We start from the raw sequence: 15,504 nt of genomic DNA, 5'->3' as shown, positions 1-15,504 counted from the left end.
AGTTCATTAATTAATTATAATAATATAATAATAATATAGTTCGTTAATTAATTAGTTCAATCATTAATTAATTAATTTTCAACAATTATAAAAACGAGCTGCAAGGCTCGAATAATCGTATCTCCTCTTTCCAAATTGTCCATTTTTGTGGACAAAAAGAGCGTCAATCAGGGAGACATTACTGTACTTAATGGCATGAATACCGACACTCGGTTTTCTAGTAGAGTCCACCACCGTGCCCGGTTGTACATGAACAGGATCGTCGTCAACCTGGAAGAGCATCTGAAAGAAGGTTAACCCTTTGCGCTCGAAGCCATTTTAACTGTAAATCTAAAAGAATTTTCTCTGACCTATAACTATTTTACATAACAGAGCGCATTTTATGCATTTTATTTATATGAAATTGAGTCTCGCGACTTGTGCAACAGTGTTCTAATTTTAACGATTTGTCGAATCTAAATTTCGTCGATGTAAGAATTATTTTGGAATGCGATATAAACGTTCTAGCGGTGCCTCGGAGACACCGCTCGAGTGCAAAGGGTTAATAATAATTACCAGATAAAAGTAAATTATCGAATTTCTTGTATTAACCCTTTGCAGTCGGAGCTATTTTAATTCGAAATCCAAAAGACGCTTTCTGATCTGTAGTATTTTTATTTGACACGATTCAGTGTGCAGTTTATGCATCTGAAATTACGTCTATCGGCAAGTACAATAACTGTAATTTCCACAGTTTCTTAAATACGACAAATCTGATACCGTTACGATTATTCAACGAAAAATGCTATAACAATTTTTAGCGGCGCCTCGGACTCGCCCGCTCGAGTGCAAAGGGTTAAATGGTCTCAAAGGCTCTGCGACGCGGGCTGTCTAGGCTCGACAACCCTTCCTTTCTCCACAGCAGCATCCTCGGCCTGGTACTTCATGGCATGAATACCGACGCTCGGTCTTCTAGCAGAGTCCACCGCCGTGCCCGGTTGTATGTAAACAGGATCGTCGTCAGCCTGGAAGAGTCTTTGAAAAAAGGTTCTCCGAGGAACGTCCAGAGCCGCCATAGCCCTGGCAGCCCGAGAATGATTCAAATGTTCCGATCGGTTCCTCAAGAACCCTAGCACCTCGAGCAGGGTGAACGATATGTACATGATCACGGAGACCATGCTGACCACAGTCAACAGGCAGATCACCTGCCAATAGAGCCTCATCAGGTTCGTCTCTGTGTCATCGATCCGCTCGATAGCGAACAGAGGAGCCAACAGGCTCCCGAGAAACGCGCAAGCCACGTGCGTAGCAATTATGTTGCAATAGTCTTCTAGAGCGCTTTGGAAGACCAGCTTCGAGACCAGGAAATAGATCACGCTGCCGATCGATCCTACGCAGATCGCCATCTCCGGCGTATAAATATCGGCGCCGGCTGAGACCACCGCCAGTCCGGCCACCGTGGCCTGAACGCATCTCATCACCGTCCAATGATTAAATTCCTCTCCAGTCAGCGTGAAATGGAAGGCCACCACCAGCACGCTGCACGAAGAAGCTGCCAGCAGATTGTTCAGGTAAACGTTCCCGCCGTGGCCAAATCGGAACTTCTCGTGCGACATGCTCAGGCTCTAGAGCGACAGAGTTCGTGTGGGTCCCATCTGTGGTCTTATCGGCAACGAGATACAGAACGATAGCTGCTCCCTCGCGATAGCTTCTCCTTGGAGATAAGCAGTAATTGGGGTCGAGACGTTAACCCTCGCCCCAGCTACCCGGGTACCGACTATCGATTTTGAAAGAAATGTATAGAGGATCGTTTCGTCGGATATTTGTGGCCTGACCTTGGAACAGTGGGCGTTCGCAGCGAGCGGAGGTTTGGAGATACAGTGGCCCACAAAAGTTTTCGTATACCTTTTAAAACGTAATATTTTTTTTTGAAACTGGACTAAATGGCTTGAATTGTTTTTAGATGATGGGGGGACTAGGATAGTAGATAATGACTGAAATGTCTTTTTTTAATTTTGCTGTTATTTGGAATGATAGAAAAAAAATTAGAAACTCTTTTTTCAACTTTTTTATCTGAGCTTGTAACGAAAATTTAAAAATGCCTCTCGTAGATTTAAGTAACTTATATACGTGCTGAAAATTTGATGGATATTGGTTAATCGAGAGTCAAGCTACAGGCGTTAAAAGATTTTGGAAACTGCAGACTTCTTACAGTTTTTTTTATCAAAATCGTGACAAAACTGCGATTTTTGTCAACTTTAATTTGTAATAACTCGTAACAACGTCAACAGATTTCGATAGAATTTTACATACAAGTTACCGAGATCTACGAAAGACATGTTTCAAATTTTCGTTATAGGCTCAGATAAAAAAGTTAAAAAACGAGAGTTTTCTATTTTTTTTTGTCATTCCAAATAAAACAGCAAAATTTAAAAAAAAACATATTGGTCATTGTGTAATATACTATTCCCTCTATCATCTAAAAAAATTCCAGTCACTTAGCTCAGTTTTAAAAAAAGCTATTATATTTTAAAAGATATACGAACACTTTTGTGACCCACTGTACGTGTGAAAATTACGACAGCAACGGATAATTCTTTATCTTGACTTAATGACAATTTTTAATCAATGTTTAGAATGCTTCCAGCCGTCTGGAATTGATCCAAGGATTTATTTAATCTTTATTACAAGAAAATGTTCAATCCAAGATCAAGCTAAAACTTTTCTATTGAGAATGAGCACAGTAGATCGTTCGAAAATTATGCAACTTCGTGATCAACCCCTAAATGGACATTGCTTTTATAAAAGAAGATCAGGAAATTGCTATCAAAATTTAATAATAATAATTCGGGAAAATCTTGGTTACAGACGATGTCAGAAAGTAGACTGATAAATATCCTTGAAAAATTAGCATCGAAGGGTGAGGACTTATAGGACCATTCGGCCTAGTATCCAGTTAGCAGCGTAACAGATTATAGCCCCTATCTTACCCTTGCGATTATACTAAATAGGCTGCATCGATTTACCTGCAGACCCAGGAATACCAACAGCTGGCCAGCAAATACGGTTCCCGAGGTACCAGTGGCGAGGCTCGCGTCATCTATAGAGCTGAGCCTGAGAATTCTTCTCCCAAGGATCATGCACCCTATCATTCCCGACAGTCCACCCACAAGGTGAACAACTGCAGACCCGGCGAAGTCCCGGAAGCTGACGAACGTCTCTTTCAGCACGTGTTTCTTCATCCATCCGTGAGGGGTCCAAGCCCAATGTACGAGGAAAGGCTGCGTCAATCCGGCCAATAGGAGGCCCGTGGCAAGATAGCCGATCGTGTGCGTTCTTCCCACGATGCCGCAAGTGCAAATGGCTGCCGCGACGACAGCCGCCGCCCAACCAATCAAGGCCTCGTCTTTGTCGGCCGTTGGGTCGCCAATCCACAATCCGTCGCCCACGATTCCGTTCGAGCCGCCGTTGTAGGCAATCAGGTAACCGATTAAGCAATACGATATCGTCACCCAGCAAACGTCAACTATGTTTTGCAACAGGATCAGATTGATGTTGTTCACTGGCACGCTGCCAACGTGGATCAGAACGTAGCCGATTCGCAACAGAATCACGAGAATCACGCGAGTGAAGCCCGGTGTTGGTTCATGTATAATCCCGGACGCATTGTAATGATGTGCCGCCAGCGAAGTGTCGTCGTTGTAGTAAGTATAGACGAACTCGTCCGCCGGAGAATTGACCATCCCCTAGCAAGGTTATAATCTCCACCCGGTTCAGGTATAGGAACTATCCTCTGACAGCTGCTCTATCCTTTGTCAGGCTTGAACGTTGCTAGAAACGTTCGCGATACGCGATAGTCATTCTTGTTGTCGCGGTTAAAACTCCGAAACTCCAAGAAATGTTTTCGGAGAAAATTGAGGTGCGAATATTGAGCGCTTCGCGATTTAAGATACAGTGGTTCACAACTGTGTCCATACACCTTGTAAAATGCAATAATTTTGTTCAATCTGGTCTAAGTGACTTGAATGTTTTTTAGAATTAAATGTTTAAAATGTCTTTTTTAAAGTTTGCTTTTATGTACTTGGGATGATAGCAAAAGAATAAGACACTCTCGTTTTTTAACTTTTTTATCTGAGCCTATCGAAAAAATGTTAAAAATTACTTTCGTAGATTTCGGTAATTTATATACGTGCTGAAAATTTGATGGAAATCGGTTAACCCAGAGTCGAATTACAGACGTTGAAAGATTATGAAAACTGCAGATTTCTTCCAGTTTTTGGTTAAAATTGTGATAAAATTGCGATTTTTGTGATCTTTAATTTGTAATAACTCATAACAACGTCAACTGATTTCGATAAAATTTTACCGAGATCTCTTTACATATCGAGATCTACAAGAGGCGTTTTTTAAATTTCCGTTATAGGCTCAGATAAAAAAGATAAAAAACAAGAGTTTTTATCATTTTTTCGTAATTCCAAGTAACAGCAAAATTCAAAAAAATCATTTTGGTCATTGTCTAGTTAACTAGTCCCTCTATTGCCTAAAAATAATTCAAGTCACTTGGACCAGTTTGAAAAAAGTTGTTATATTTTAAAAAGGCGTATGAACACTTTTATGGGCCACTGTAATTCAAGACGGCCCGTCCTACGATTTTTCTTTCCTATCTATAATTAATAATTTTCTATGATTAAAAGGGATAAATAAAGATATATTGCTGAAGTAATACTATAGTGCATTCTATAAAGTAATACCAACTGCATTCACATTTTAATAGGATACTATGTTCAATAAACAGAATCCAGGTATAAACGGTATTCTACCGCGTATTCAATTATTTCGCGTATTTTATAAAGAATGTATTCAAAATCTAACGACATAGACCAAATACAATCAATACAATTGAGTAAACGGGTATAAAACTCACAAATAAGAAGAATAAATTCAGCTGCTAGTCGAGCTAGTCTCTTATAGTGGATCCCTGTAAAACAGCATTGCCATGTCGCAGACCTTACTCCAAAGCTGTCCCCCAAAATTTCATCAAATTCCTATTGACTAATATCCCAGCGTATAAATGTTTCCCCCACTCAAGCAAAAAGTGCGCCCTAAGATGACTCAAACGTCGAATACAATCGCGCTCTGGACCCCGCCGGCTCTGATTGGCCGGCGCAGCGGAAGCCAATGGTGGCCGGAGACGCCGTTGTCCGCGCATGCCTCCACGAGTCGATGCAAGGTCTGGGTCTCGCCTCTGCAGGGACAAGCCGGCAAGCGATGCCGTCCGTCGACGACGTTGGTAGTCGCTCGCAGACGGCCGCTGGACCTCCGGGTGTTAGGTGGCAGTGGCTCGCGAGAAAGAGAGAAAGAAGCGAGCGAAAGGAATAGAGAGAGAGAGAGAGAGAAGGAGCAAAAAAGAAAGTTGAAATAATTTACCTTCAGTGTTTGTTCGTCCTGGCTCCCCGTTCCCGACGGCGGAGATAGAAGCTGCAAGAGGATGGCCGCGGTGTCCTGTCGCGCACTATGCATCGTACGATGGTCCGAGGTCTCCCGCATGCTGAGCGTGTCCTCCACCCTGGCCACGACAAAAAGCTTCCACCGGAATGTAAGTGCTTTTTATTTACATCTATTTATCTACATCGTCTTTTTCTACATCTGAATTACGTTGCCCGGGCGAAGTCTCGTCAACGTTGCGGCTCTTATCCGCAACGACCGGGACAAATAGTAACGGTAGCGTTACGTCTGTCTCTCTTGTTCTTACGGGAAGTCTCTCGGAGCACATTTTCTAATTTACGCGGTCGCATCTGCTCCCGTGCCCGCAGACCTTCCCTTTCCACAGCGTCGTTCCCTACTCTTTGTCCTCTCTCTCTCTCTCCTCCTCGGTGATTTATGCACCGCATGGTGGGAGAGACCCACGGAGAGATTATACGGGAGCAGCAACGGAGGCACAAAAATACGTATCGGAGATTATAAGGGAGAGAATCTGTTTCTGTCCGTAACTTTGTCATTAGCGGCAACTCGAATTCTATCCGACGGCTCGCATATCCGTCGTGCATACGTAAACACGTTATATTCCCGACAGCGATGCAAATACGGGCACGCTGCGGCGGCCCGGAACACGCTCTCCCCGCTCCCGTGAATTATTTCGTTGGCAACGATGACCGACGACGGGATCGCCTGCGGTGAATACCGTTTTCGGCCATAGAGTTTGGCCTGTCATAGTTGGCGGCGCTGTTAACGAAAGATCGCCGCCCCGGTGCACGTGTAAATTTGCCTTGTCGCTCGATTCAATCGACCGGCCGGAAACGCTGTGCGTCTATCTGGCAAGCGTGGCTCTCTCTCGCTCCTCTTTCCTTTTTTTTTTTATCGAGCCGACCGACTCCGATTCAGTTGTTCCTTTTTTTATCGTTGCCGAACGAACTAGCTAGCTTCGTTACGGCAACGGGAACTGCCGCATAGGAAATTATCGCGGCCAGCGATAACACTTTATTATTTACTCGGCCCCTGTCCACGCGCCACGTTCTCGCGCATGCCGCGTCCGCAGTACGCCCGGAATAATTAGCACGATGGCTTCTAATTGCGGGATGTATATCAGACGCACTTACGGTTCGAACGTCCACCGGACGTGGGTGGCTGGGACCGTCGGCGATTTCACCGTCCGATGGGAGAAAGTAATCAAAATTTATTAGCCGGAGTTACGCGGAAATAATTCTGATTTATGAGCCTGTTTAATTACGCGCGGACCAGTTTGTTGTCCCCGGTAATATTATTAAAATATGCGCCGATGGCTTCGCCGAGCGCCGCGGAAAACTTTGTTTGCCAGCGCGAGATATTTACTCGGGTTAGATTGCTGTTAATGTTGTATTTGATGTGTTAATAACCCGTTGAACTGTAATAAATACGAATGTTATTCGTTTCTTCTAAACGGAAACTAAATTTTGTTTTTCTGTTAGCAAAGTATAGGAATGAAATTAAATGTAGGGTAAATTAAGAGTAGGAGAAACAAAAATCGTCTCGTTCTATTAAGGTAATTGTTGACGACGAAAAGTTGCTAATCAACGTAGCTAAAATCATTGCGCAAGAGGTTCAAACTCGCGGAATTATTTCATAAGCTTCGTTAAAGTCCATTTTCATCGTTGCTATAAATTTTCTTCGAGTCGTTGCATATATTTTTTTAGCCAGCCATGCTCCTTAACGAGTGTCAATTACTTAAAAAATGACTGGCGATTTAAAAAGAATCTTCCTAGAGAATGGAAGAAAGGAAGAAATATTCTACACTGGAAATCCCTTTTTCCAAACCGAATTGAGCCATTTCTGAAGCGCTCTCCTCGTCCAATGAATGCAGAAACGTACAAAATGCAATGTAATCTGGCGTCGATCTGATAGCTAGATTCCTCGTTACATTTAATTGTTGACTCTTCGAATGACTGACGCGCACGGGAACCTCGTGCGAAAACAGTTTCGCGCACGGTTAATTAATACATACATATTTGGCCAGTCCCGACGTTCGCAAACGTCTGAACGCGCAGCTCGCGTTTCCTCGACGTTCCACAATTTCGCTAAATAATTCGTCGCAGCGCCGGTCGTGGCTCGTGACTCATTTTGGGCTCGCTGGGCTCTCCCTATCGTCGTGAAAACGGAAAATGAACTTCGCCCGAAAGTCGCGTCGCCGCGCCCAGCGAAACTTTTGACCGTCGTTTATCGATGAATAGTAGTATTGACCGCGAACGGGCAATACTTTTTCTCCCTCGATATCAAAGACTTTGTAAACGAAATTCGGGTCGTCTTAATGCGTCATCGGGCAAAATGATCGCATTATGCTCGGGATGATATCGGGCATAATTGGTCGAGCGCTTCCTGCCGAAAGGAAGAGAAAAAACGCAGGTCGAACGAAATCCAGCGAAATGAATTCTGTGTATACGCGATTCTGGAGAGTTGCTGAAAATTTATACCGACCTTCAACGGTATCATCGTTTAGGAATCGAATTCCTTCTAAAAAAAAAAAAAAATTCCTTCACCTGGCGTCTGAACATCTATTCACTTTAATCGGTCCTTGAGGTACGGCAATAGCTGGTAGATTTAGTTTAACTTCCTTACCGTCCTGTGTAACCACATCGGTAATATGTGAAATGTAATCCACAATCGATTGTGGTATGACCTGATAATCTGGAAGGATTTCCCTGATTCTGCTATTCATAATATTCTGGCCTGCCTTACGTGCGGTTTCCGCTACTTCAAGGTTAATATGGAAGGCCATTGCATGTGTAAAGAGGTAGTCTTTCGTGTAAGCGAGGATCTACTGCTCGCATCTTTTCATAGGTCTCGTTGATAATAAGCATCGCGCCTGAAAAGTCAAAATTTTGACAGTGCGCATCCCTTTCTGGAATTAGAGAAGAATGTGGACCGATATCATACATCGGCTCATCTCTCATCCCCTCTTCAACTGTACTAGGTTTTACCTCTTGAGGAGGTCCAAAATCTTTCTTTGGTGGTGCGTTCTTCTCTTTAAACTGCTTTGTCCTATTAATAGGCCGGCGGTTTACCTCCCGGTGTGGCTCATATGGGAATGGTTCATAGCCCCAGTCTTCTAACGACTTTCTGTCATTGTAATGGTCGTAAGCTCTCCGTGCGTCTCGGGCTGCGTTGCGCTTTATTACGGACTTACGGCTACGATGTTCCGTTGCGATTATTGGTAGACGTTGTTGACAGCTCCAGATGCGATGTCCTTGGATGCTGTCGGTTTTGTTGCTTCTGCGTTGTTGCGATGTTTGCGTTGATCTCGACGCGCTTCCTCGGCGGGGATGATCCTGATGATTCGAAGTCTGCTTCAATCGGCGGACCTGACGCTCCAGACGTCAGCGAATCTGCTCGATGTTGTACTTCAGCACAGCCGAATCCGTTGGTGATGCAGAGGTAGTGCTCACGAGAGATTAAAAGCGGGTTCGAAAGGTCTACATGGAAAATGATTCGGCATGATTGAGCGGACGCTTTCAGCCGAAGTAATCGAACCAAGATAAACAGAATCGCGCGCCGCTTTTGGGAATAACGAGCCGCGACCGATGCACCGTTCGGATCGAAAAGTTCGCAACGATCGAATCACCGCGTTCGAGAAATTCGCGGAGCGTTTTCGGGACCGCGTTTGAATATTGAATGAGAACGGCAGAGTTCGCAGCGAGGTTTGCTCGACCGTCGAGCGAGCGATTGCACGGCGCTCCCGGTTTCAATTTGCCGAAAGATAGATCGACAAAGAAACGGCGACACGCGGCTGGCAGTTAACCGTCGGCCAGGATCGTCTTTTTGTGTTCCAGCGTTTTCTTTCGGAGCACGTGGAAATTCCCATGACGCATCCGGACGGTTCGATCGGCGAAACTTCGAAGGGGAAAGTAGAAAGGGTCTGGGGCAGAGGTAGGGGACGTTGGGAAGCTGGTAATAGCCCGGGCAGGGTCAGGGGACAATGGAAAACTGGCAAGGGTCTGGATTAGGAGCGAGGGACGACGGGAAACGCGAGGGTCTAGGTAGAAGCAGGGGACGATGATAAACCCGGCAAGGGTCTAGGTAGAAGCAGGGATCGATGGGAAAGTTTTCGGACGGTCGTCCAACCGGCTCGTGTACCTCTGGCTCGCCACCAAATCGCACGAACCGCCAACTTGTAATATCGCGGCCGGAGATCTCTTGACTTGCTAATAGAAATTGATTCCCGACGGTCGACAGCCGCGCGTCTTTACACCGTTCTCTCGGCCCGCATTCAATTTACGACGTGCGATTCGCCTCTGACGGATCGTCTCCGACGCCGATCGTCACGGCGAAATCCATCGACATTTGTCCCGCGGGAGAGATTAACGGCTATTAATCTGGCTTGATGAAAAATTCCGGTGAAATGGGTGGTTGTACCGTCGTCCTTCACTAAAATGTCTTATCTACCAATTCGCCCCTTTCCAGGATATTTTTCTATATTTCGAACATCACGCACGTGTTCCTCTTTATTACGTTGAGTGCTGCGTCAGCTCCCCTATAAGAACGGTTTTCCGTAGGGCGGTTTCCCTTGGAATGATTTCCCTCGGGGCGGTTCCCCCCTAGGGCGGTTTCCCTTATGGTGATTTTCCGTGAGGTGGTGGTGGTTCCCCCTAGGGCGTTTTCCCTTAGGGCGGTTTTCCTTTGGGCGGTTTCCCTCATGGCGATTTCCCCGGGGTGGTTCCCCCCTTTGGGCGTTTCCCTTAAGGTGATTTATCTTAGGGTGGTTCCCCCCAGGGTGGTTCCCCCCAGGGTGGTTCCCCCCAGGGTGGTTCCCCCTAGGGTGGTTCTACCTAGGGCGTTTTCCCTCAGGGTGATTTATCTTATGGCGGTTCCCCCCTTAGAGTGCTTTCCCTTAGAGTGGCTTCCAACCCTCTTAGACAGACAATATATTTTTTCGGGTGGAGTCGGGAATGAAAGCGAGTCTATTGTTCGGACAGCATCTGCCCATGAGGGCGAGGCCCCATGACGAATCAAAGTGGAAAAATAATGCGAGCCTGCCACCTCAACGGAAAACTCTGCGAAATTGGCAACGCGTTGAGCGTAGCTAGAATATTATACAGGGTTATATTCCCATTGCATGCGGGGCTCGCTTCAGGAATAGATTCTACACGTGGAGACGATAAAAAAAAAAAGTTCGTGCGAACATATGTCGTATTCGACCTTGTTCTCGAGTTGCGGAGAGTTTCTTCATTAAGGCGCCGTATTTGCTCCCACTCGCGATAAATGGTCGAAATAAGCCGCTTACATCTGGACGCGAAAGCCTGGAGACGTTTCATCATCGACTGTGTTTCACCGTTTCCATTTGTCCAAGAGTTATTCGAGCTTCGTGGAAGCCTTGCACTGACCTCTGTCTGTAATCAGCGAGATAAGCATGATTGATTTATTAACATCTCTCGAAATAATTATAAAAACTCGTTATAACTCGAGAACAAAGTCTTTCAGAGAGACTCAAAGAACAATTTTTGGTGTAGAATCTTTTGTTGAAGCGAGTATCACATGCTACGGAACGCCCTGTGGAGACTTCGTAGATAATTATAAATGTAATTCCATTCATTTGTTTTCACTTATTCAAGAATAATTTTATTCAATTGGAGCTTTAGTTTTTTGCTGATCAGTTATATTATGATATTGTAATATAATATTATAATATATTATAATATTATATTATATTATAATATTATATTATTATATTATATTATTATATTATATAACTTATAATATTATATTAGTTAGAATAATTTAACGAAGGGGGACAGCGAAATCCTCTTGCAATTTGGCCGAGTCATGTAGGAACCGCTCTGACTATTATCGCAGCTAACTTTGCAGATTTGGATACTCTCGGCAATTTATCTTACGGATTATTGTATTAACTTCCAGGTTGGTTAGGAATTATATAACGTTGATTTAGGTGTGGCTTTGCACCGTTGTAAAATCAGTTCGGTTAATGTAATCGTAGTCTCTGATGAAAATATTAGCGGAACCATTTTCTTGCGATATTCCTCGGTATATTTTGGAACGTAATTATTAAACTGTGGACTTTTATGCAAAATCAGAATTGTCTTCCTTAATTGCAAGACACGGTGGCTACATGGACATCCATTTCTAATATAATCGACGAGCTGAACGAAGTACGATAACATTTTAGAAACTCTCGAAATGCTTCCAATGTTCTGCATTCGGTCCACGCATTTTTGTCGTAAACGCATAAAATCTGCAGTAATTATCCAGTAATTATCTACGAAATTGTGTCTCGATACGGCGATACGTTTGCTCAGATCATTTTCAATCCTCTTAATATATCTTCAACGAATCTTCTTATTCGATATTCGATCAGTCATCAATTTATCATTTCACACCGTCGGCTACTTAAAGGCTCTCGATGAAGTACTAATCAACGAAATGAATCATAGTGCAAGAGGTTAAATGACAGTCTCGAAAGAACATACCAATTGAAATTGTACAAAGCGGTTCGTAGCTTTGTGCGAATGAAATCCTCCATTGGACAATGTACTAAAAAGAAACCCTCAATTAATCAGTCTCGATTTTTAAGTGCTGATGTAACTGTTAATAGATAGAACAACGGTATTCGATCAATCGCCGGTAGTAGAACAGCGAGACGTCTTTTTGGAAGTTGCGAAGACACGTGCTTGCCTCGAAGTAAACGCCCAAATTGTTCGGGGAATTCTCAAAGAAGCGATAGCCGCGAGGCGACATGGAAAACAAAGCGAACATCGCAGCCGTAACCAATCGATTTCCGTTTTCCGATTCATCGAGTTCTCCGGATACTTTCGGCGCAACAGTTTCGGTTAGACGAACGCGTTCTCGGCAGCCGAAAACCGTAAGGATAACGGCCCGGGCGGCGTCCATCTTGTTTCGCCGGGTCGTCGTACAAAATAGGGTGCCTCGAATGGCGTGTATTAGGTCGGATATTCGATAATCGACCATCAGAGGGCAGGGAGAATCGAAGCTGATACGAAAATTGGTTCGTAGAACGGCGACCTCGAAAATAATTGGTCCTGTTTCATAGCGCGGATGAAAACATTATGGGACCATTAATCATATACGCAGGTTGTAATAGAAAAACGGTTCTCTCCACGTGTCTCGGCGGTCCCAGACGGCTCGTTTTCTTTACGAGCTGTTACGCTACTCTTTTTCTCGGGTCATAGTTACGTTCCATTACTCAACACCGGACCCCGGCGAAAATGTTTGAAAAAGCGTCGGAAATATCACAGCTAATGCGATGCTCTTGTTTTTTGTGAAAGAATGTTTCGAGATCCGTTTGACGTCATTCTCCAAGATGTACCGGAACGAATTCTCTGAAATGGCATCTGTTTCGTGTCATCGAGTTCCTATTAATTATTTATCGATTCTTCGGCACATCTTTTTTGAGATCTTTTTGAGAGAAAAAATGTGCAGGAAAATTGATAAATAATATTATGTATATATTATATTGTATACATTATATTATTGTATATATATTATTCTTATATATTATTATATAATATATAAGGAAATAATATTATTACGTAATGTATAAGAAAAATAATATAATAATAAATATATATATCTTTATAACATAATATATATATATATAGAGAGAGAGAGAGAGAGAGAGAGAATAATTTCAGAATTTCACAAATTATCCTGACTCCGCATTACGCGAGCCATTTGCTATTGGACTAATTTTTAAGATCCACCGGACATCGGGAATTTTATGCTTTCGAAAAGGATAAATAGTTCGGCCCTCCAATTAAATATCCGGGTCAGTCGGTGAATTAATATGAAAGGTGCGCCGCGGTATTGATTATAATCGCCTCCGTTGTCCGGTATAAAATTCATGCTAATCCCGTCGATTCTAATTATAATTGAAGCACGCGCGGATTGCCGGCAAACAATGGTACATCGGGAATTGTATGTTCGTTAGCGGGCGGTGTCCTCCTGGATCATTAACCATCACTGATCGATAACCCGAATTGATCGTATGCGCGGCGGACGTTCGCAAGAGAGGTCAGTACGCACGATCGGGAATCGTTGTAACGGAAAAACAAAAGGCGATTCTAAGAACTGCGGAACATTAAACGGAATCTGAATGACGTGCGGAGTACGAATTTATCAGTGCTCTAACACGCCTAACAGTCCTCTTGGTTTCAATGTTTTATCGGAGACGCGATAAATTTGCATCGGAGTCGGCGGAATCTAATTGAACGGGGCTACTGATCGAGTCTAGACCGAGCAAGAGTGTAATGATCTACGATACGGCTTCGGTTTCTACGGTCATTACATAATGCTGACGTACGTCATGACCACGTGGATCGCATTCGTCATGCTGATCGATTGCTATAGCTGAGCCATATGCGAACGTCTCTTACGACAAGATTCCGGAGTTCGCTTCGAACGATTCATAATGCGCGACCGTATCGCTGTTGTAATTCAATACCGAGACGTTTAAAAAACGAAAACGTGATTTGGAGATATTCTACTATTTCATGGCAAATATATGGTGCATTATCTGGATAATGCAGTAGTTGTAATATATTTAAATGTATTAACAAGGGAAAAGCATCGATGAGATATTAAAATATCTATATTTATATAGATATTTTTTCTTTATTATATATTTATTTATATTTATATTCATTTTAGTTTATTTTTGTTCAATATACACTAGAATAAAATTCAGTGAAAATAATATTTCATTATTTTCGAGAACCAAATTATTGTTGGGAAACGCCTTTTTCTTTAGACTTCATTATTCACGCATATTTCGGTACTGAATTAAAGCAGCGATATCTGCGATTAATGGCCGCCAGGTCGCGTTTTATCTTTGCGATGTTGCTTTCGAACAATGCGAATTATTTTCGACGGTAAATATATATTCGTTGCCATGACTAATCACAGATTTCGGTGCATAAAACATGCATCCGGCGCAACGATCTACAGTTTATGATAGCAATTAATTTCAATAGTGTAACAAGAATGCAACGTGTCTCCGATATTCTTCTTCGATTCAACTTCCAATCCACCGCCATGAAATTTTTATCGTTTAAGAATCGACTCGGAATGCTCGATCGAGGTGCCTCCGTTTATTAGAACATCCTCTCGTGCATAATGCAGTTTCGTGATAATGGAGCTGTAGTCATTTTCCCCTGCCTCAGAGGTTCTTGCATCTGCAATTAAATGGAAATTATGAAGGTGCTCCCGTAGACATTATTAAACAAATTTAACGAACACAGCGTCTGCTAAGCATGCACGCTTTGAAATGAATTTAATTGAAGTAATTTATACAGAGTCATCCTTCACCACCATTTTTCTTTTCATTTTTTTTTCTTAACAAGCAAACGCCTGGAACTACCGCGCAATTGTTCTTCGAATTTTTCATTCCACGGTTACCGAGTTCATGAAGACGTTATTGTTAAAAAGTTGAGAACACGTTACCCTTTGCACTCGAAGCCATTTTAACTGTAAATCTAAAGCAATTCTTCTGACTTATAGTATTTCCATTTTGTACGAGTGCGTTTTATGTTGCTTTCCAAGTGCATTTTATGCACATGAAATTGAGCCTTGTGGCTCAAATATAAACTTTGTTAATATAAAAATTATCGTGGAACGTGATACAACAATTAATAATGGTGCCTCGGAGTCACCATTCGAGTCTAAAGGGTTAACTAAATCTGTACACTTTATTTACCGGAATATTCGCTCGGGAAAACCAGAGCTTCAAATTGATCTTCCGCTCAATTTTTCGAACGTTCCGTAACTAGATACGTTTATTTGGACGTTTTAACGCATCGGTACACAGTTTCGAATAGATCTGAAGCAGTGACTATTTTTTAATCCTGCCGATCGACGGCTGCACGCCGCGTCCACGTGACACAGCGATAATCACGTTGCCGGCTGCGCCTGTGTCCGCGTCAGAAATCGGCCGGCTATTCAGCTAGCAAGCGCATTGAAACTTGTTCCCTCGAGGTACAATACTCGGATCGTGCCGTGTCGATAGTCCGCGGCATCCGTGTCGTCTAT

General features: G+C 43.2%; 2 protein-coding genes across 3 annotated transcripts in view; one reads left to right on the top strand and one right to left on the bottom strand.

Moving 5' to 3' along the window:
- Positions 1-126: 126 nt before the first annotated feature.
- Positions 127-3,928, bottom strand: Amt2l (Amt-2-like protein). The gene is made up of 2 exons (XM_033484844.2): positions 3,006-3,928; positions 127-1,604 (listed from the first exon to the last, which is right to left on the bottom strand). The coding sequence occupies exons 1-2, from the start codon at positions 3,720-3,722 to the stop codon at positions 846-848; spliced, it is 1,476 nt and encodes a 491-aa protein (XP_033340735.2). The 5' UTR covers positions 3,723-3,928; the 3' UTR covers positions 127-845.
- Positions 3,545-15,504, top strand: part of MCU (mitochondrial calcium uniporter) — a 324,119-nt gene continuing 312,159 nt past the window's right edge. The window contains exons 1-2 of one of the 2 annotated variants that reach the window (XM_076525577.1): positions 3,545-3,683; positions 5,069-5,575. In XM_076525577.1, coding sequence (XP_076381692.1) covers positions 5,468-5,575 — 108 coding nt within the window. In that variant the 5' untranslated portion in view covers positions 3,545-3,683; positions 5,069-5,467. Of the gene's footprint in view, positions 3,684-4,565; positions 5,576-15,504 lie in introns of those variants that run through there. The other variant, XM_076525578.1, reaches the window with a different exon arrangement.

Source organism: Megalopta genalis, chromosome 12 (genome assembly GCF_051020955.1).
Source record: "Megalopta genalis isolate 19385.01 chromosome 12, iyMegGena1_principal, whole genome shotgun sequence".
Taxonomy (NCBI): Eukaryota; Metazoa; Arthropoda; class Insecta; order Hymenoptera; family Halictidae; genus Megalopta; species Megalopta genalis.
This window is presented reverse-complemented; position numbering and strand designations above follow the sequence as displayed.

Excerpts from the sequence above, each read along its gene's own strand:
- Amt2l (XM_033484844.2), bottom strand. The coding sequence starts at position 3,722 with ATGGTCAATTCTCCGGCGGACGAGTTCGTCTATACTTACTACAACGAC. Across the intron at positions 1,605-3,005 it reads TGGTATTCCTGGGTCTGCAG|AGCCTGAGCATGTCGCACGA; the intron begins GTAAATCGATGC and ends CTGTCGCTCTAG.